General features: G+C 29.7%; 1 protein-coding gene across 1 annotated transcript in view; it reads left to right on the top strand.

Moving 5' to 3' along the window:
- LOC111612438 overlaps window positions 1-23,440 on the top strand; it is a 44,889-nt gene extending 21,449 nt beyond the window's left edge. The window contains exons 9-22 of the mRNA XM_023353651.1: window positions 3,447-3,635; window positions 6,999-7,303; window positions 7,374-7,551; window positions 7,665-7,870; window positions 7,947-8,043; window positions 11,395-11,541; window positions 19,744-19,872; window positions 19,948-20,160; window positions 20,239-20,355; window positions 20,574-20,681; window positions 20,994-21,088; window positions 21,166-21,214; window positions 21,284-21,390; window positions 22,248-23,440. Coding sequence (XP_023209419.1) covers window positions 3,447-3,635; window positions 6,999-7,303; window positions 7,374-7,551; window positions 7,665-7,870; window positions 7,947-8,043; window positions 11,395-11,541; window positions 19,744-19,872; window positions 19,948-20,160; window positions 20,239-20,355; window positions 20,574-20,681; window positions 20,994-21,088; window positions 21,166-21,214; window positions 21,284-21,390; window positions 22,248-22,809 — 2,502 coding nt within the window. The 3' untranslated portion in view covers window positions 22,810-23,440. The remainder of the gene's footprint in view (window positions 1-3,446; window positions 3,636-6,998; window positions 7,304-7,373; window positions 7,552-7,664; window positions 7,871-7,946; window positions 8,044-11,394; window positions 11,542-19,743; window positions 19,873-19,947; window positions 20,161-20,238; window positions 20,356-20,573; window positions 20,682-20,993; window positions 21,089-21,165; window positions 21,215-21,283; window positions 21,391-22,247) is intronic.
- Window positions 23,441-23,766: the final 326 nt, after the last annotated feature.

Below are 23,766 nucleotides of genomic sequence, written 5' to 3'. Positions count from 1 at the left end.
AATCAAGGTGCTTGAAAGGTGAAGCAAGACCAAAAAGACCACATCAAAGTCAGTCAAAAATGAAGGTCATGTTAACTGTTTACTTCAATTGTCATGGTGTTGTGCATCATGACTTTTGTCTGATTGGCCAAACTGTCAACAAAGACTATTATTTGAGCATTTTTCATCATTTGCATGAAACAATTCATAGAAAACAATCTGGTTTGTAATGAGAAAACTTAAAATCTCATTTTGTACCACAATAATGCATCTGCTCACGATGCTCTTGTTGTTTGTAAATTTTTGGCCAAAAATTTAACAAATACAGTTTTGCAAACTTCTCCCAATATGGACTCTGTGACTCTATCCCATTTCCTCGACTAAAATTTCTGCTTTGTGGTCATTATTTTGAGTTGATTGATGCCATAAACCAAAATTTGCTGCTAGTCCCAAAGGAGTTTCACAAAAATGACTTTAAAGTATGTTTTAAGGATTGAAAAAAAATTGGCAAAAGTACATTGCAGTGGGAGAGGATTACCTTGAATGGGATAAAATAAGTTTTGATGAATAAATTAAAATCTTACATTTTATTGAACCATTCCTGATACTTTTTGATCATGAGTATAACCAGGACAAGCAAGTGTTTTCAGTGATGGATGGGCAATATTGCTCTGACTCCAGTATGGAGACAATTTAAGCTAGTTAACAATTTGGCAATGATGTTTTTTATCTGGTGAATTTCTATACTATTACAAATTTATTCAAGGCGTGTTTGAATTTTTTCTTGAAAACAGGGCTGGATTCAGGCTTAGGCAAACTAGATAATTTTTCAAGGTCAGATCTGAAAGGAGCCAGTAAACTCATATACTTTTATTTTTTGAGCTACAATTAGAAAAATTGTAGACCTATAAATTCCCACTGTTGTCTATGTCTGTCTTTCCTTAATCTTGAGAACAGAGTTAGATAGATGAAATCTGAGACCAGATATGGAAACCTTCAGGTGGGAGGCCCCGATTAACAATATATGAACTTCCAATGCAAACTGGAAGTTGTGTTATTTCAATTCAAAATTTTCCTCTGAAAGAAGTTATATAGATGACTGGCACGACTCAATTACTAAAGGAAAAGTATGATGTACAGGGGCAAGGTACTGCTAATTTGAAGGTAGAGTGCACATATTTTAAATTAAATAAATTAAAAAATATGATTAAAAATTGTAGCATTGTGATGATGTCAGAATAAATAATTAATTGCTTATTTATATTTGCATTTAAATTGTTAGTGAATGAATATTCTATAAAACAATTTTACTTTTAGTCTTTCACTATTACTAACACCTGTAGAGTAAGAGTAGAAGTCTCAGATCAGCTTGATTGGGAAAATATCAGTACTAGATTATATTGGCAAAATTCAGTATCATATCATTATAGATTTGTGTACTTTGTCGTATTGAAAATTAAAAAAATCTTTAAAATATATTATGAGAAATGGAATTAAAATTTACTGTTTTTTAATCTCATTTTAAGTCCAAAATAATTGAAAATAAACTGGAATACTACACTTCAACACAAAATAAATAATGTTTACGTCACTCCAGCACCAAATATTTACATTTAACAAATGTTTTTGGGTAATTCACTACCCTTCCTCAGGTTTTACAACGACATAATCAACCTGAAAACATTTGTTAAATGTAAATATTCAATGCTGAAGTGAAGTAAAGGTTATGTTGAATATTTACATTTTAATTTATGCTTTATAAAATAATAAATTTAATATAAATTTAGTCTATGTACATATGAAAATGATTATTTTATGGTTCTATTATATGGTTCATTTACTATAAGACATTTATAATCATCAAATCTCATTTTAAAATACAAATCTAAACTGCCAGATTATTTCAGACTATATTGATATTTGATTAACTAATTAAGACANCCCTTCGAACAGCGAGTTCCTGGTAGCGACTTATCCGTTTTTGTAAAAAACACAGTGCGCACAAATTTCCAGAGACTGACTCTTCCGTCTCGACCCCTCCTTTTTATAAAGGGGGTCTCTTTGGGTTTTTTCCACTGCCTTATTAGGACTGTTCTTTTTTCTTTGACCAATAGTCTTTTTCGAGATTTCGGGTGACACATTCGATGTATCATACTTGACAAGGAACTAAGTTCGTGGGAAAAGATTTTTATGTCTTTTTTTTATGGCAATTTGAAGTTAAATTTTTTTGTCTTTTCCTCCCTTAACAAAAATTTTATTTAACGAATTTATTCACTAAACTCGACTGTCACAATAGTAATATATTATTGACAGCACTTAAGTGAATTTTGTTTAATTAATGTGAAATTAAAGTCATTTTAATGCTGAAAGACAGTCACATTAAGAAGCTTAGGTTTAAAAGAACATAGTTTGAATTTTAAATTTTGATTTTAAATTTAAGCTTTACAACTATTTTATATAATTAACACGCTCATGGCATCAGTAGATGAATGTTTAGGCAGCTGCTGGGCATTACGAGTCACCCGTGACTCATAATCTATTTTAATACAGGGCGGCACGAGTCACCCATGCCTCGTACTATTAAATTAATGTATTTTATTGCACCTAATAAAATAATATCAAGTATGATGTTTCTAGAATTATGTTATCGAAACATATGCACTGTCCCACTGAAAAATAAGCAATTGTGTCTGTAGCCCTAACTAGACGTGTCCATATGAGTCACATGTGCCTCGTAATGCTGTGAACGTGTTGAGGTAAGATTTTAAATTTTTATTTTATTTTATATCGTCAATCTTTACTATAAAGTAATTTTTAATTTAATTTACAGTGGTGGCTCGTGATGTCTACTATGTGTAAGGTGACCAGACGTCCTGCTTTTGGTGGGATAGTCCCAATTTTTAACAATTTGTCCCGCGTTCCCGCAGCATTTTAAAAAAGTCCCAAGTTTTGGAAAGATTAAGTTTTTGTCAATTATGTGTCATAAACTTATGTCTTATGTTTAAGATTTCGTAAAGATCATTTTGTATCATACGTATCAGTACTAAGGTGTGTGTGAGCATTGGAAAAAAAGAATGCTGCGTTGACAAAACCCTTTGTGTTTGTGGCAAAGACCGACAGAAAATGGTTTGGGGTGTACAGCTGCAGCAATGGAGCAGCGCATGTTTACAGGCTGTCCAAACGAGCGAACATTTTGTTTGTTGCATGTTGCATGGTGCAGAGCTCTCGTCTGTTGCCACCTTAGAAAGCTAGCAACTAGCAAGAGTGAGCACGTCAGTTTGCATCGCATCGTTCTGTTGCTAGCAGTGTGGCTGGGGTTCATTTTGATTACAATAGTATTATATAATAAATTACAATAATAAAGTGACACTCAAGACAAATTCAGAGGAAAAGTAATATAANACTAGTCTACAATTTTGAAACAACTTATTTATATTTTTAAAGTATATTTTAATAATTTATTTTAGATTTTAGATGGTGGTTTGGAACATATGCATTTGTTTTCTTATCAACTGCCAAATAATTGTAAACATATCATCTTAACAGATAAGCTTATATTCATAATCCAATTGATTGAAAATGATGATAATAAAACATACAAATTGCTGTTATTATCTCGTAAATTTGCAGAGGCAACAAGTGATCACTCCAAAAAGGTAGGACCAAAATTTATTACATTATTTATCTAATAACTTAATATTATACAAACTTTTACACTTTTTAGATAACTCTATTTCTAGCATTAAACTTTTATTTATTTCCTATATTATAAAATTTTAAAAAATAAAGTTTATTAAAAAGTAATTCAGATTTTTGATAAGGTTTATCCAATGCTCAGGCAAGGAAAAGGTAGGCTAATTGCAAGAGTTGTTACGTGTGATATTTAGCATTTTTCAAATGAAAAAACAAGCAAATTGCAACAGCTTGATCTCAGACCAAAAGAATTCCAAACATTGAACATGCTAGATGTGTATAGAATTAGCTAGGTCTGTGTAATAACACAGGCAGCTAATTCTGTCATATAATTAGGATTTTCAAATGTTTGCATGGTGTTTTATTAACTATGTGGTCAATGTACAGGAAGTAGCACCTACTTGTACTATTATGAGTGCTCATAAAATAAAATACAAAGGGAATTTTGCAAACTCCTAATTTTTTCATAAGATGATGGCTTCTCACCATTGGTAAGCCACTTTCTTAAGGAAGGTTGAAGACAAATGGATAACACATGGCTTGTTTTTTAAATAAGTGCACCAGTGAGAAAATGTGTAAATATGATACAGAAATCTTCAGCAATGGAGTTTTCAAGATTGATTTTAATTGGATAACTCATTTCTTTAGCTATCAAATAATTTTTTTTAATCAAATCTCTTCTATGAGACAAATCCTTAGTGAATTAATTAATTTTATTTTTACCTAACAACAAAAATAAAACTTATTTTTGAGATTTTGTAATATATTTTAAGTTGATGATATTTTGTATATCTTTCATCTAATTCCATAATAACTTATTTTGAACAACAAACATTCCTAACAATGATTAATATTATAGTAACCCCTCATTATGTTGTGTCTGATTATATTGCTCATTTGCATATTATTATTATTGGATACTGGAATCATGCATGCAGAACACATGAACACATAAAACATTACCAACACATCATAAGTTGATGTAACTGAAATGTTGGACAAAATTTTGACAGGTTTTAGGAATTGTTAGTCTCATGTATTTTGCATTTGTTTTATGCCTTTGAATGCAAAGTTTGGTTTTAGCACTCATTTTACACATGAAATGAAATGAATGCTACATTTAAGTAGTTATTTATTGATTAATAAAAATATGATATTTATTTATTAATTTTTATTATTAATTTTAAAAAGTTTAAAATCACTATCATCCAAAATTTCTGTAGATTGAGAGGTTTCTCTCAATCTACAGACACTACCAAGGTTTCTCTCTCATTCACTTGTTTTCTGTAATGGTGCTGTAGTTTAGTTGTGAAATCTGAATATTTAAAAATAAAACTATGGGCAAAGTAAAAAAATCAAAGCTTCAAAATTTCTGGGAGAAGGTTAGATACAGTTGGAACTATTTTAATATATAGCTATCATGACAACTGAATTCAAGTTGATGAGAAGCATGAGTCTGCTAATGAAAAGATATGAAGAATCAAGCTGATAAGAAGCATAAAGAATTTAAAACTTTAGACCAGAGCAAACAAGTGAAAAATTTATTCACAAATTAAACACTTAATACTTCTTCTAAAAATACTACTAAAACATTTGAATTTCATTGCAGTGTTATAAGCTGTAATTCTTTTATAGAAATTAAACCAGTTTTAAAAATTTAACCAATTAAGCTAATCTTTTAAAATATTTCTTGGAAAATACACCAAGAAAAAATTTCAGATGAAAGTCCATTACAGAAAGTGTACATTGACAAGAACTACAACACAATACAAAGATGATGGTGATTTGACAAAACTATTGTATTCGAAATGATGTGGATGATATTTTTGTCTTAATACAAAAAAATCTATGTATTAATTAACCTTTTAGCAGTGGGTTAGTCAGGTATGGTGCTATCCCTATGTAGTGGAGAATAAATGTGGGAAATTTTTTAAGTATTTTCCCACGCGTTTTTTCTCATTACCATTTCAGAAAAAGATTTTGTAAACAGTTATGTCTAGTAAAGAAAAGTCTTTTTTTATTATTACATAATTAATTTTTTATGCGAATTTTTTTGTGGTAGTTTTTGACTAGTTGTTGTTCACCAGTGTCACACAATTGCCCTTGACGGATATATCTGTTGGTCACTGCTGAGTGATTAAACTGAAATTTTCAGTAAAAATAAAAGAAATATGTAAACATAAAACAAAAATTTTTAGGAGGAATACATTTTGCACAAAGACACCTATGTAGGTATGCAATTTAAATTTAATTTATAGGTAGGATTTCTGTCTTTAATAATTATTTTTTATTAATTGATTATGAACATAATGCATTAGGCAAGAAATAACTCTTCCAGTTAACAATATAAAATCCAGTTAAAATTAAATAAAAAATATTATAAGTTAGAACATATAAAAACAGGTATTACAGGTAAACAGGAACATATACAATGAGTTTATAAAGGATAAAATAAAATACAAGAAAAATTTACTAAATTATTGTATATAAAAATAATATATCATACTTTTTTGGACTTCTGAATATAAAAGCATTTAACATTTGTTGCCATTGAATCTCTATTGGCAAAGAAATATTACTTTATTCCAATTATTGATAGACCTTGAAACTACTATTGTATGAAATACAAAACACATGAAAAAACAAAAAAAAGCAAGCCAGTATAGAGATTGAAAGTAGATGAAATGTGGATAGTTACATATTATATTGGTTATATCACATTATCTGATATATTGCTCATTTGATTTACATCTTGATATGCGCAATATAATGAGGGGCTACTATATTTTATATATAATTAAATATTTATCATCATATTTTACAAAAATTTAAAAGATTTGGTGTGAATTAAGGATGCTGTATTTCTATTGTTCTTATTCTGTAATCCTACATTCCCATTATTGAGTATTCATTCAGCATTTCCAAAATCCAAAGGTTAAATGATAAAAAAACAATTTTATTAAATAAATGTGCAATAAAAAATGTAGCTAATAAAATTGTTTTGTCATCATTTAATCTTTGGATGTTGGAATTACTGGATGAAATAATCAACCCTAATAGTATAGGATTATAGAATAAGAACAGTTTTAAAAGATTCTTTTTGGAAGTATAGCTGAAGAAATTAATCAATTAATTTGTTTGATTAATAATAATTAAACTAATATTAATCAAAAGTATAATGCAACAAAATTATAGTATTTGATTCATTTGTTATAATTTTATTAAAAATTACATTCTCTGTTAATAATAATATATTGGTAACTTTTACTGTTTAATTGTTATTATTTTTATACAATAAAATTAAATATAATTTATATTTTATGTAGAAAGAAACAATGGAAGCAGAGATTCAAAATTTCATTTTAAATACAGATATTATAGCAATATATAAAAAATCTTGTTCTTCTTGGAGAAAAGAAAAATTGAAAAATGAAGCAAGACAAGAAGTACCTTTAACTGTCAGTGGAAAAGACAATGATGAAATTAGCATTAAAACAGATATTTCTGTTTATAAATCTGTTCAGTTCTCAGAAAAATTAAGAAGTAAAAGTAATCTTTCTTTACATTCTGAACTTATTTTGGATGGATGTCTTTTAATTTTAAAAGATTCTGTTTGGGAATGTAGACTAAGGTACATTGCTTATTAAATTTAAATGTATATTTTTTACCATTTAGTTTTATTTTAATAATTTAACTTATAGGATACTTCCAGAAAAGTTATTTCTCAGCCTAACAGATATTCCTGCAAATCTTCCTCAAGCTGAGAAATTAGGGGTAATGATAGGTTTAGATATACATCGTTTATATGAAATTGCTGCTGATTTGCAATTGGCTAATGGCCAATTTGCTCAAGCTGTTCATCTTTACCAGTTGTCAAAGGTAAATGCTATATTATTTATAATTAAAAATTTTTTTTTTCAATAAATTAATAATCTTAAAACCTATCTTTTAAATAATTCATTTAATTTAATAACTGTGTATTTTTTTAATAGTGTTCTCAACTTAAAAGAGTTGCCTATTTTATGAATTATGGCTATTTATCAGAATTAATAGCTTATATTCAAGTGTTATTTAGTACAAAAAGTATTGAAATTCCAACACCAGATAAGGTACATTTTGCTAACATTGCTTTGCATTGTTTTGTTCAACAAATTACAGAGAAGTGCTTGGAAAGGCCTGCTGTTTATCAAGCATTTAGGTAAAATAAATACTAAATTTTTTATTGCATAAAATAATTTTTGATTAACATTATTATTATTATAATACTAATTTAGAAAATTTCTTCAAGAAAATATTTTTTATGATGATGAAGTTGCAATAAGATTACTTAGTCAAGAAGGATTATTTGATTTATTATTCTTCTGTTCAGAGGTATGCAAAGTTTATGGCCTTTTTAATTTTTTATTTTGGTGATAAATTAGTTCAGATTTATAATACAAATAAGAATTGAAATGTTTATGATGACAAATATTAAAAACATTTGTAAAATTTAATGAAATTTTATGATTTACTTGTATCATTATTCAACAAATAATATATATGGATTATCTATTAATCTAGAACAGAACTACAAGAAAGCGTATTTCATGGACATTCACTTATTCTTACAAGGGCAGATTAAAATCCAAGGTTTATAGGAAAATGACATTTGTTTCCATTTAAATTCCTAGTTTCTGACATGAGCCTTACAAAGTGGCCAAGGATCTCGTCAGAAACTCAAAAATTTTATTAGAAAAGCCTACACCTATTCTTCAGAAGTCATCAATATTTTAATAGCATTAAATTACACCACAGATATTATAAATAGCCACAGATATAGTCTGAACATGATAAATATGATAAATACATTCATCCAAAATTTTACATTTACTAAAAACCTAAAATTTTGTCTCCACAGTTTGGAGGAACTAAGACACCTACTCATGTTAAATATAGTACTCCTGTAGAAACTTTTTTGTAGATTATCCAGATGCAAAGTGCAACATAATGTACCAAAGGAATTGAACAGTGTAGTACACTGTTCAATTCCTTTGGTACATTATGTTGCACTTTATGTTGTAGTACCTGCTGAAGAATGCTAACATGCCATGTTAACATGTTTAATGTTTAATTAATGACTAATTTTGTTGATTAATTTTATATTTTAGTTGCAGTTTAACCAGCATGCCAGTCATCTCAGAGTTTCTGGCATGCTGGTCTCCCCCATTTATATGCAGCATGCCAGTCATTCCACAAAAATTATAGCAAATTAATTTTTAAATTGAAATATAATGTTCTAAAATTATTTCTAAATGCTTATAATTTGTTTGCCTAGAACATAATTTTAAAATATACTGTTATGATTTTAGTTTATTATTTATCTTTTAATTATTCAATTTTTAAAGATTATTTCTAGGAGAAAATGAATGGATTTTTGAAATATTTATTTATCTCTATTTTTAAGTATCTTTCAAGTTTAAGTTATAAAATTATAGAAATTTATAAGTGTAGAATAAGTACAGTATAGGCAATCTTTAACTTCCAGACAACTTGCTCTTTTGTGAAAAAAACTTTGATACTTTTATATCACTTTTTTATATTCCAAATTTTGATTTTTGAACATTTCCAACTGACAAAGAAAAATTCCAAGCTTGTGACACTTTCTGCCTGTTTCAGTTTTGGTAATAACAAAATTATTTGCAAAGATCAATTTTTATTGTCTGTCTTCTGTATAATCTTTGGTCTAATGTTTTAAGCATTGTAACATATTCACCATAAAGAAGGAAAACTTTCCATTTTAGCTCTCTGGGAAATAGAACTGCTTTTACAACATGCAACTCTGTTGACACATCAACAACTGCCGTAAATCATCGGGCTGTAATTTGGAAATAATAATAATAAATTACAAATGAATTTGACATTAGAGGGAGGCATTAGGCACCATCTCATATTATTTTAGATTAAACTGGAAGAAAACAATCAGTCTGAAGCACGACTCAAACTCACAATTCATGCTTACCATGTGGATGCATTGCCAGTTATGCTGCCAGAACCTCCAGTCCAATCTCCTCTTCCAGTGTAATTAACCATAAGATATAACCATCATCGGTTACTATGGTGCCAACTGGGAATGCATTCGGCACACTCGTCCTATAAACATCCACACGAGGCACTCGGTCGAGTTACAAGACGGCGCCTAACACCTCCCTCTAGTGTCAAATTCATTTGTAATTTATTATTATTATTTCCAAATTGTGGCTCAATCATTTACAGCAGTTGTTGGTGTGTCATTGCAATGCAACAGATTTTTGTATAGTTGTTTATACACAATTCTGTTGTTCAGCTTTCATACACATTTATAGGAATGAATTATGTCTGAAAGTTTGAGACTACCTGTATTTAAAATTAGATTTAAAATTCTGAAACATCTAATATAATATCCTATAAGTGTGTGTTTATACATTGGCATTTCTAGGAAAAACTTTTATTGGTGGAATGTGTGCTTCTGTGGAACCATGAAGTCAAAGTTTTCTTAGAAAAAGCCATTAATTCCATTAATCATGTCATTTTAGTTTTTATCATTGTCATTTAATAAAATCAATAATTTTTTTACAAAGCTTAATGATGAGCAAAAATGATTATTGCATTTTGCAATGTACTTTGGTTAATTTTAAGCTGGTTCTTAGTATCAGAAATAATTAATTTTCTGGAATGTAAATGATTTGAAATACAAAAAGTCACATTTTGAAAACAGAATTGACAAAATTCACTTAATAATGTTGTCTGTGCCGGAGGATATTTTCTACCACAAGTTAAATACAGTAATACCTCGGCTTATGCGAACCCAGAGTTACATGATTTTCAAATCTCGTTGATTTGTCTTTTGTTTGAGCGCCACACAACTCTTGATTTCTCACTCCCCCCACTCTATTGTTCAGCTTACACATTCAGACGTGTCGTGCGAAATCAACGCATAGCTACAGTTTATTTTGTGTTATTTATTTCTGTGTTTGTTATATCTATGGAGACTTGAGAGAGTCTATGTGGTGATTTCTTGCAACTGTGAACGAATCAAAAGACAAGATAAGATTAATGAGAACATTTATTAGCTTACATACATCTGACTTGGATTTTACACAAATTGTGAAATTATACTCTGACTTATGCGAATTCGACTTAAGCAGTTATCGCTCGGTCCCACCTATTGCGTAAGTTTGGGGTATTCTGTATACTAATTGCATTGGATGGTACATGCTTAAATTCAAATATTAACAAAATTGGGCAAGTTAGGATTATATTGCAGTAATGGTAAGAGTTTAATAAAAATTTGTATTTTGGATTCAGGATAGTGTGGAAAATTATTAGGAGACAATAATATTTATGAAAAATGTAATAAAAATAAAGCTTGCATAGTTTTTTAAATAAAAATGAATTTTTTGTTTCTTCTCTCATCATTTTTTATGAGTTTTTATTCACCATTAAGTTTTTGTAACAAGATTACTGATTTTACTAAATGACTGATGATTTCATTTATTTTCCTGTCATTTTTTGATGGGTAATAACTTGTCTAAAAAATGATGATGATTCTCATTTTAGGACAATGTATTTAGCATCATTATTATTTTTTGAATATATGATAAATACATAATCAGAATCATATTTTTATATATGAAATATTAGAATTAATTCAATATTATTATTATTAATTATATTTTATATTTTTGTATTTTTACAAAAATGTAGATCCGTTGTCAGCTTGGCTTGATGGTGGAATTCTTGTTATCTATCAATTCCATAAAAGATTCTTTGGATGTTTTAGCATATAATGTTCTTATGGAAAATGATTATGGAAAATTGTTATTATTTTCTGAAAATGGTATGATTTTATTTATATTATTTTAATCAAATAATTATAATACATTATTAAAATTATTTTAAATTATTATTATGTGTTTTCTTTGATGATGTGCAAAATGAGAAGCTGGATATACAATACAGTAATTTATTACAATCAACTCTATACAGAAGTTTTACTGAGCTTTATTAGATTATACTGCCAAATTTATTANCTTCTTCAGATAATATAGAATATTTTTTTAAAATGTTCTATTTTGTCTGAGTTACTAATACATTAATATAATGCCAAAAGTACTTGCAAATTTGTTATCTCTAAAATGCCATTCTATAAAGTGCAATTTTTACCATCTTTAAAGAATTTTAATGCTGAAAAACAGAATTATTTATTTTATATATTAATTTCTGGATTATTCAGACAGAATTGTATATTTTGATGTACTGTTTTGGAGCAAGAAAAACTTACTCCATTAATTTATCATCATTATTTGACATAAATGTTATTGTAAAAGCAGTGTGTAACAATAAGTTGTTCTGCCAAGCTTATATGAAATACTCTTTATTAATAAATATCTGACACATTTTGCAGACTAAAATTTTTAATTAATTAAAATTGTTAATTAGAAAAAAATATCTTTTTAGAATCACTCAATTATTAAGATTTAAAATAAGAGGTTTTCTTACAGTAGTGTATAAAAATAATTAATACTGTTATTAATCTGCAACCATAAAGCTATATGACTTCCTCAAAAAAAATAAATAAAATATATTGTTTTTAATTTGTTATATAGACTGTTTTCCCCCTATGAATGATTAAAATTGAGATATATTTTCAATTTTTTATAGTTGATAGTTGTTTCATATTATAAATTTTAATTGTACTGCTAATGTGACTAAATTAATGGGTTATTCTATTTGAATCTCACTTTTTAAGAAATAATTTCATTTTTAATGCTTTAAACAAAACTGAGGATGATTATGTATGGGGAAAATGTGAGAATTAATCTTGTATTTATTCAGAAGAGCATAACATGGAAAGTGAAGAAGTTTCCGACTTTAGTACTACAGAAGACAGTTAAATATAACTTACTTTACTAGCAATAAGTATTGTACAAATTTATATCAATGAAATGAAATTAGTTCTGTTGACATAAATTTGTCTCAAGTTATCTGTTTTAAAAAAAATAGTAACTTTGAAAGAAAAATACTATATGGTAAAGAGCTGATGAATTGCAAAGTTAAAGTCATCCAATATGATATAGAAATTCTTTCTCAATTGTCTGATAATTGTTTAGAAAACATAACTCAAAGATCTTTTTACTATTTTTCCCTTACTTGAAAGTTGTTAAATAGTATTTTGAATGTTGTTCAAATTATTATATAACAGATTTTAAGATTTTAGCAGTATAAATTAAAGAAAATAAGAATAGTAATGACATCATGTCTTAGTCTGGAAAGTGGTAACAGGGTAATGTTGTTGTACTGAGCAAGGTAAAACATTGCACAGTCTTGCTAGGGCTATTGTGTTTATTGTATATAATTATTTTAATTGCCAAAATTTATCACATTCTAATATTCTTTATGAAACATCAAAAACTACTGGTTTATCTCTATTGACAATCAGAAAGATTTCCATTGAAGATAAGAATGCCAACATTGCCACATTTGTAAACATTGACAAGCTGACGTAGCTGACATTTTCTACTCCCAGAAAGAAACAACTATGAAGAGTAACTGTTACAAATTTGAATGATTTAGAGTTAACAGCTATTTGTATCACAACTTTGGAAATATTTTAAAGTAATTATCCAACACTTTCTTCAGGCAAATAAACAGTATAGGAAAAGATTTTGTTTACAGAGAGTAGAGATTTAGTGCATCATATTTTAACAAAAAAGCTTTATTTAAAATATGGTAAAATAGATGACAGGAAATTTTATATCAAAAAACCAAAAATTGTTGTACATAGACAAGAACTGTCAGGTGCTTCTTTTATTTATTTAGATGAAACATGGATAGATGAACACCAAGGCAAAAATAAACAGTGGAACAATGGCAGATTTATTTCACACTTGTAGTTCAAATAGTTTTGTACTAAATGCCAAATACTTATTTCAATCAAAAAACCTTCAATAATTATTATGATGAAATGAACAATGTTTTCTTTGGTACTTGGTTTGAAAAACAAGTTTTACCAAATATTTCAGCAAAATATGTAATAATTATGAATAATGTTCCTTACCATTCAAATCAAAACAAAAAGCTCCAATATTGTCACAAAAACAAGTTGATTATGTGATTAAATAAAAAAAGAAATCACTTGTTTTTCCAATATTTTTGAGATAGATTTATATAACATTGTAAAGTACTGACTATTAAGATTTGGGTTAAACGACATAGAAATGTGTGCCGGTAAGACATCTGTTAACCTAATGGGTACTTTACATGGGTTCGCGGTTAGTATGCCAGGCCTGGACTTATGCATGCATCGAAATAACTATATACAAGGTCAGTAAAGAATCAAATATTTAATATGAACTCAAGTACTATTTACAAAATTAGTAACAAGCAAAAACAATTTATTCAATGAAAAATCAACAATTCGAACAACCCGACAAATAATCAATCTATTTACTAACTTAGAACTATTCCCTCTTGGAACTCAACAATCTTAATTACTTAAACTACATACAACAATTTATACAAAACTAAGAGCCTATTCGTCACCTCAATAGTAGGAACCTTTATCCTTTATCACCTTCCTTTCTCTATCCTCACGACTGACTCTTGACCTCTCTCTCAGGAAATAACTCCTATCGCTCTGGAAATCCCCTCAATTGCTTTCTGGACTTCACTTCACTCGCTTGCTGTCTGGAGCTCATTTCGATTGTCTTCTCTTGGCATAGTGGCTTTATACTCTGAGGTGATGTCACAATGCTGTCTGGAATCACTCCCCTCATTTACATACTTACATCTAACATTTAATTCTCACGTCTTTTCCTGGCAGCTTAGTTCCCGAAATTTCTCACTAACCTTTTACATTATCTTTATTACATTTTTCAGGATGTTTAATTTAATAAAGTTTAGCAAGTTCCCTATTTAGTGCTTGTGGGGTGTCCCCCTTTTACTGCAGAACTTCTTTCCAAAACTTCCGCCTGGGAATGCAAGTGCGTGTTAGTTTTCCTATTTAGCGCTTCATCTCATTGGTGAGTTGGTTTTTCCTTCGTTCATCTCTTTTAGTTTCGTTCTAGTTACTAAGGTGAGTGGTGAGGGAACCTTCGTCCTAACAAAACTTAAACCCAAACAAAAATAGAATAAAAAGCAAAATAAAAATTAAATTAAAATAATGCTCCGACTCAGTTCCTTATAACATCATCAGACTATATAAAGTAAAAGAGAAAGTTTGATGAAATTGACAAATTAGCAAGGTCTCAAGAATGTGTTACCTCCCTATGATTTTGATTTAAATCTGATTGAATTCATTTGAGTGCAAATGGAAGAATAGGTTAAAGCAAAAGATGTATCATTGAAACTTGCTCACAAAGAAGAACTGATATCATCTGCCATCAATAGCATTACAACAGGTAATTGGAAAAATGAAGTTAAGCATATTTTCAATATTGAACAGTTATTTTGGGAATTAAACCACTCAACATGAACCATGAAGAACTTGTCAAACCATTTAGCATGTTGTTTCTGGATATTTAGTTACAAGTAGTAGTGAAGATATTCTTGGAATAACAGAAATTCTCAGAATGCCTTAACTTTGGTTGTGCATAATTTTAAAAAGTCCTTTTAAAGACTATTATTAACAGTTCTTTTTAGAACTAAAACATTTTGATAAAGGGTAGCCAATTTGATAAAACAATTACATATTATGAATGAAAAAATATATATATTTTGCTAAAATTTACTTCTCATTTATTACATTTTATGAAATTAACCAAAACAGCTGATTATGTCAATAAAAATATAATCTTAATAAGGGTGCATCTTAGGTTTGATGGTATTGTACTGTACATTAGAGTTAAATATGTTAATTTTTGATCAGAAAGTTTTGATTGGATATCTACTCTATATATATTTATATCAGGTCGGTCAGAAAGTTGATGTGAAAAAAGCATTTGCAAAAATACCTGTAGATGGCTTTAGATAAAAATTAAAAAACGTGTTTTTTAATTGGTAGTTTGAAACAAACTTTCAAAGGGGATGTAACAAAACTGTATTCTGAGTTTGTGTAAACCTCAAACAGTTTGCAAAAATGTTAGTTAAAAATCAATAAGAAAAAAGGTAAATAGTCTTTATGAGTTTTGACTCACATCCACTATGAAGCAGAAGCAGACTGTATAAAATACAGAAATGATGACAGTGGACAGTTTCCATCTGAGAGCACTGTTGGAAACTGGTTGCCCAGTTCTCATCCAGAGACTACAGCATCGAACAAATCATGCTCTGGACAACCACAGGAAATTTATGATAATCTGGTGAGGCAGTAGCAGATTTAAGTGAGGCATCACTTAAATTTTCATGACACTGAAGCAGCTAGGCATCAAGTGTAAAGAGGGTTCTGCATATCCTGACTGAACAGAACAAGCATGACCAAATTTCCAAATGCACATCACTGCTGAAATGGTACCAGAAATGCCCCTACTTCAATCACCTTTTAAACCGTGACACGAAGTAGATGTAATATGATAATTCAACTATCCAAGGATTCCATGTGATGCCTAGAGAATGGTCACCAATTAAGTTTAAGGAAGCTTTGAGCAACAAGATAACGCTGCTTTGTATGTTATGGGATTATCAAAGTGCATTTATCATCACTACACAGCTTAGGAAGAACAATTGGTATTAACTGCTATTGCAGTATGTTCAATAATATGACTTCAAGGATTGCCAAAACTCTCCCATCATTAGTCAACCAGAAGGGAGTTTTGTTCCATCCAGATAATGCTAAAACAACAGTAAGATCATCTGTCACCTGCATCAACTGGGCTGGGAACTCATCAATCACCTATCATAATCACCAGACCTATAGTTAATGACAAAAAAGTAAACATTTGAAAAAAATAATTAAAGCAGATTTATTAGAAATGATAACTGATATTGATCCACTATTGATATATCAGCATATCAGAATTGGTTTACAAACAATGCTCTAATCTGTCTCTTTTTTTTTTTTACATATCCTTTACATCATTTTGCCATGGCAGGCATTCAAACTTGGCAATGGACATACCATGTTTTAAAACTAACACTTAGTAGACAGCGTCTTCTCTACACATAATTTGCCACCAATGGCCATTTGACGTATGGTTGTCATTACTTTTGGCTGGTGTCAACTTGGTAGGCACTGCTTTAAAGGGGGTCAGATACAAATTCTTTTTATACTACTGTGATCAAGAAGTATTGGAAATGGTTCATTTAAACTACATACGTGAAGATGGGTTTGTCAGCATTTTTTTCATTTGGCACGACTTTCATTGACAACAATTTCTATGTCATCATCTGTTTTTGTTTGCAAATAAATGCTTGTTTTGTGTGTTAAAGAATTTTTGCATCAATTTTTCAAAATGTCAAGTGTAATTGAGCAAAGAAGTGCATTAAATTTTGTTTTCACAATGGAATTACTGATACAAAAATGTTGAAAATGTTGCAAAAAGCCTTTGGTGATGATAATCTATCGAAAACAAGAGTTTTTGGGTGGCACAAGTTGTAAAAGGAAGGCAGAGAATGAGTCAAAGACAAAATACACTCTGGTAGACCATCCACTTCAACTGATGAAAACATTGCTCCAAGTCAGAGATTTGGTGCTCAATGATCATCATTTAACAATTAGGGACATTATTGAACATGTTTTGGTATTATTTGGATTTTGTCAAGCAATTTTGAAAGATCATTTGGGCTTGCAGAGCATTGCTCCTTGAGCTGTCCCAAAAATGTTGAATTTTTCCAAAAACAATAATGTTATCAAGTAACGGAAGAAATGCTTTCTCAAGGAAAATTGTTCTTAAAACGTTTTATTATGTGTGATGAAACATAGATCTATGCTTTTAACACCAAACAGCTTAACAATCAAGGTGCTTGAAAGGTGAAGCAAGACCAAAAAGACCACATCAAAGTCAGTCAAAAATGAAGGTCATGTTAACTGTTTACTTCAATTGTCATGGTGTTGTGCATCATGACTTTTGTCTGATTGGCCAAACTGTCAACAAAGACTATTATTTGAGCATTTTTCATCATTTGCATGAAACAATTCATAGAAAACAATCTGGTTTGTAATGAGAAAACTTAAAATCTCATTTTGTACCACAATAATGCATCTGCTCACGATGCTCTTGTTGTTTGTAAATTTTTGGCCAAAAATTTAACAAATACAGTTTTGCAAACTTCTCCCAATATGGACTCTGTGACTCTATCCCATTTCCTCGACTAAAATTTCTGCTTTGTGGTCATTATTTTGAGTTGATTGATGCCATAAACCAAAATTTGCTGCTAGTCCCAAAGGAGTTTCACAAAAATGACTTTAAAGTATGTTTTAAGGATTGAAAAAAAATTGGCAAAAGTACATTGCAGTGGGAGAGGATTACCTTGAATGGGATAAAATAAGTTTTGATGAATAAATTAAAATCTTACATTTTATTGAACCATTCCTGATACTTTTTGATCATGAGTATAACCAGGACAAGCAAGTGTTTTCAGTGATGGATGGGCAATATTGCTCTGACTCCAGTATGGAGACAATTTAAGCTAGTTAACAATTTGGCAATGATGTTTTTTATCTGGTGAATTTCTATACTATTACAAATTTATTCAAGGCGTGTTTGAATTTTTTCTTGAAAACAGGGCTGGATTCAGGCTTAGGCAAACTAGATAATTTTTCAAGGTCAGATCTGAAAGGAGCCAGTAAACTCATATACTTTTATTTTTTGAGCTACAATTAGAAAAATTGTAGACCTATAAATTCCCACTGTTGTCTATGTCTGTCTTTCCTTAATCTTGAGAACAGAGTTAGATAGATGAAATCTGAGACCAGATATGGAAACCTTCAGGTGGGAGGCCCCNCTACTTAATATATAAGCTCAGAAACCACAGCCCTGGTCTCTTTGGCCCTGTTCTCTTGTATATGTGATTCTGTGTAGAGAATAAACTTGTAATGTGTTAATGGCTTATATCTATTTCCTTCCTCAAACATCAATCAGTAAGATTAGCACGAATCTTACAATAACATAAGTCAATTATTAGGTACCTTTCTTGTTCTGATGCTGTTAAAAAATGCAAAGTCACATGCAATATCTGGATGTTTTGACTGAAGTGACAAAGTTAATAAAGTATTCTCCAAAACAAGAAACCTAATTCAAGAAAGTAAAAATTGAATTACATCTGGATTATGATTTTGAAACATCTGGCTTGAGAGCATTGAATCCAACACATTGGAGTGATAAGAATTCTTGAGAATTACAATGTCCTAAAACAGGTATAGACAATAGCATTAAAAGAGGTGCAAGACACAGTCAGAGCACGAATTGTTGAATTTTCTTTTCAGATGGAAAATTTTACTTTTCTCTTTGAACTCAAACTGAGTGTTTTCATCTTTAGTCACTGTGACAATTTAACTGCCACTCTTCAGTCATCAAAAATAACAGCAGTGGAAAGGAAAGGCTTGATACTTACACTTTGAAAAAAATTCATTCTGAAGCAGTTTGAATATTTTGGAAAGAATTGGAAGTTGTTTAAGAGATGTAACATAAATAAAGCAAGTTTTCCTAGAAAAAGGAACCTGGATGAAGGGGATGGTAATGAACCCAAATTTAATGTGTGTGAGGCCTGAGGTCTGCTATAGGAGGATCTGTTTTGAAGCTTTAGATCTTATCATCTCTGCAATAGAATCAAAATTCAATTAGCCAAGGTTAAGATAAATCTCTTTTTCCAAAATCTGTGAAAGGAGTGGATTATAGGGCAGAATTTCAAGAAGTAATTACTTTTGAGGACATCTAGAATAATGTTACAAGTGTTTGAGCAGCTTCACTTGCAATGAATTTTTTAAAATATTTGACTGGATCATTGCAAGAAATGCATCAATGATGAAGAGAAATATGTTGAATAAAAATAAAATTTTATTCAAATACCTTGAGTCTGTGCTTTTTTAATTGTGAAAATTTAGTTTATGCATGACTGCATGGCATATATATAATATATATAATACATAGTTACAATAATGAATAAATATATTTTCAGAAATTGCCATCTATGGTGCTTGCCGTTAACGATCGAAAGATTGTATCAATTGCTTGTGGTTCCGATTTCACTATTGTATTAGATTCTGTCGGAAAATTATGGGGATGGGGTCAAAACGACAGTGGACAGGTAAAAATTAATTAAAATTTATATTTACTTTTCTAATACATTTATAAATTATTTATGTTGAATAAAACTGATTAGTTAGGACAAAAACCTACACAAGAGTCTACTTCGAGGTCGCAAAGTTCCACCAGTAATCGTGTAATTACTATCCGAACGAATCGTAGAATGATAACCATCACTCAGGGATGCAGACAGGGTATATTACGTCCTGTACAAATTAATGCATTTTCAGGATTTCAAGGTCAGACTGTTATGGATTGGGAGAGTGGAAGTTTTGAAAATGATATGGCAGTAAGTAACACTGTTTTAGTTTTAAGTTTATGATGTAATTTTCAATAATTAATAATAATAATAACTTTAATTTTTAAGCTGTATCAAATTATTTACTATCAAGCGAGAAATAATCAGACAAATATTTGTTTGCCTACGTTATCAAAACTTGACGATCCTTCTTACGGTCCAAGAGCTCTTCATGCCACATTAAAGGTTAATTTTTAATATTTGCAATATTCGCATAATTTTTTTTGAATTTTAATAAATTTAATTTAATTTTTTAACATGTAATAAAATATATTTGTTGTCACTAATTTTTTTAACACATACGCTCAGACTTAAATGCCTCCCATTTATCTATTTTTATACAAAAAACATAAATAAATAAAAATTACAAATACACTTAGTAAACTGTTTTTATTTTCATAAAGATATTTCATCGTTCCTGTGATTTTACTGCCACATTGAATCGCTGTTTGGCATTTCATCAGTTTCAAGCTGCTGCAGAACTTTGTAGGTTAGAAGGATTATATGCTCAGGTCAGTTAACATTATTATTATGTTGGGTTCAGTGAGTTATATTCGGTTCACACTGTTTGCTTTGTACTAAGCCGGACCAGAGTCAAGGCATAGCAACCAAAACAAAACAAAAATTAAATAAGTATGTCAGTGTGCATGTCGGTATTCAGGAATTTCCTAACAATACGACACGTATTCAATATAGTGGTCTTCTATAGTGTGATGTATGTGTTTCTATTCAATTGTAATGTTATTATTATTGAATACTAACATTATTTAATTACTACTAATAAAATGATGATATATATATATATATTATAATATTTAATTCAGGCAGTTAAGTATCAATTGCAAGCTCTAGGAGAAAGCATTCAAAGTATCACCAGTTTACCTTCAGTAACATTAGAAGTCATTCAATATTACACCAGGTTTTTCATTGATTTAATTATTTTCTTTTTGAATTAAAATTATTATTATTTCTAATCAAATATAACACAATTCTTAGGATGTTAGATCAGGATAACTTCGATGCCGTGAAGCAGTTTCTCGAACATGTAAGTAAGCTTTAGGTGAATCGATTATTGTATAATTTTTTATGATAATTTTTTTAAACAAAATTTTAGGTAATTACATTTTGGATGGATCACGACTTATCCATAGAACAAATTGAATCATTTTTCCAGAAACGTCCAACTCTATTTTATTATCCACTAGGATTGCTGTTATTTTGGTGTGTTTTTTAGTACAATAACAAATTATTAATTACCGAATTTATTCGATTCTAAGCCGCACCTCAATTTCTTAACAGTAAGATTTATTTACAAAGTTGAAAAAACAAGAACAACAAGGAGAATTTATTTATTAAAATAATCTTAAATACGTAATTTAAATAAATCTTAATTGCTCTCACTGTCACTATTGTGAAAATGATTCATCATTCTCATTATCACAGCTGACTTTGGAATCTGTGTTGTCATTTTTCCAACTAAGTTGTCTTCTGTGCCATCCATTGCATTTGTAATGCAGCATTTTTTATAAAGGAATGAAATATTATTTCACTGGAAACATTTCCCAGGAGATGGATAACCATTCCGCAATTTTTGAAGCACTGGCTTTCTTTATTTTCCCACAATAAGTTAAAGTGTGGTGTTCCGAATATCAATAATCTTCGTATTCTTTTCTGGCATAGTCCTTAAAGGGCTTATTGACGTCTTACCGCCCAGAATCATCACCAATTCACAATTTCTTTGTTTTTTAAAGTGAAAACACTTCAAAAGGGTTAAAAATACTACAAAACAAGCGATTCAGTATTATCCTATGGATCGTTTCCCTGAAAAGAATAATAGGAAATTAGGTCGTGGGATTGTAGATTTGTTATAGAATAGAATTACATAACTTTAAAAATTGTCTGTTGAGGTAAAATTTAAAATGTAAGCGGGACCCGATTTTCGGGGATATTAAAAGTGCGGCTTAGAATCCAATAAGTACGGTATTATTTATTTAATTATACGTTTAAATTCTAATAATATAGTATTCGTATAAAAGTATTTAAAAACTACATTGACACCTATACTTTTATTTTAACAGTAACACTACAAGTAAAGAAACGGTTTCTACAATTCAGCACTTTTTAAATAAATTATCGACAAACTTTTGTCTGACTGTGGTATCTTCAATCATCAAGCACGTACAGTCCGGTCAACAACATACAGAATTAATGGATTACATGATGGAATTAACCGGAACTGCAAGCATGCTACAGCAGATTCATATGGTAGATAGATGGGAGGGACCCGTTCCGACTCATTGTCTCTGGCAAGAGATTTTTCACAATCTACAGAAGCGAGCTCTGGCCAATTGTAGCATTCATCTGTCGTCCAACGACGTCGAACGTCTGAGCAAATCGTTAATAAGCGAACGCATAGGTTCTCACGTTTCTACTTCGTGTAGCAAAGACGTGATCATTTTCACCTGCGGTCACCATTACACTACTCAGAATTTCAAGTCGATAATACTTCCGTATTTTAAGGAATCGTTACACACGTTTCCTCAGACCAGCAAGCAGATGTTGGCCCGATACCAGTCAGACGGAGCAATACCGGCCGCTTGTCCCAGATGCGTGGTAACGGAAATTAAAAGCGAACTTTAATAAGAAATTATTGTGAATATTAAAGTTATTAATGTTCAGTAAATGTAAAAGTCTATTATGGATTGTCATTGGGGTGTTTTGTTTTTAATCTCAGGAATATACGCACGATCATTTTTTCTTTAAAATTGTTCCTATAAGTTTTATGTATTTATATTTGGATATTTTTCATTTTGTTTATAGTAAGAATAAATTTAAAAAAAATTTTCGACAGACTTTTTTAAGAAATCGTACCATAGATGCTTTCATACAAATAAGACAAATTGACATTCACCAAACGATTCATACTCTTATTTTGTGCCGAAATAAATTTCAAATTTTATACCTTATCGTCTCAGATAATAGTGAAAGTAGGATGTTATATCAATGTGTAATTCTTTAATGTAAATTGTGGACTTTGATGAATAGAAAAGCTCGTATAGATGCTTGATTTTACTTGTTAATTGCTCTTATTGTTTGACGGGATGAGTCAAAAATGTCTGTCAAATGGAAGACAAGAATGAAAAGCATTCTGTTTTGTTAAAGGAATTGAATATATTATTAATTTGCTTTCCACAAATTTTATTGAAACCAAAATTTGGTCTTGTTGATTTTTTGTTTAAGATTTTTTAAACGTTTTGGTTTTTGTATATATTTCATATCAATTGTTTGCTTAATAAATGTTTTTGAAAAAAGATGATTTCATCTGTTTATATTTAAGTCAATTTTATGTGTGTTAATTGTTAATATAATTAAAATTTCTTTTAACGTTCTAAAATTGATTATTCTATATTTTTAACGATTAATTGACAGAGGAACCATTTAGTAAGCAGAAATGGCTATAGGCTTATGCAAGAGGCATCGACCTAGCGGTGCAATGGCTTTGGGGAGTCAACATCATGAGCTTACAGTAGCGTGCCGACATTAGAAGCGGTGGAAGCGCCGCTTCCTTTGTATTTTCTAAAAAATAAATACATATTA

Source organism: Centruroides sculpturatus, unplaced genomic scaffold, assembly GCF_000671375.1.
Source record: "Centruroides sculpturatus isolate CEXI.00-Female unplaced genomic scaffold, Cexi_2.0 scaffold1551, whole genome shotgun sequence".
Classification (NCBI taxonomy): domain Eukaryota; kingdom Metazoa; phylum Arthropoda; class Arachnida; order Scorpiones; family Buthidae; genus Centruroides; species Centruroides sculpturatus.
Note: the sequence above shows the minus strand (reverse complement) of the source record. Positions and strands in the feature narration are given on the sequence as shown.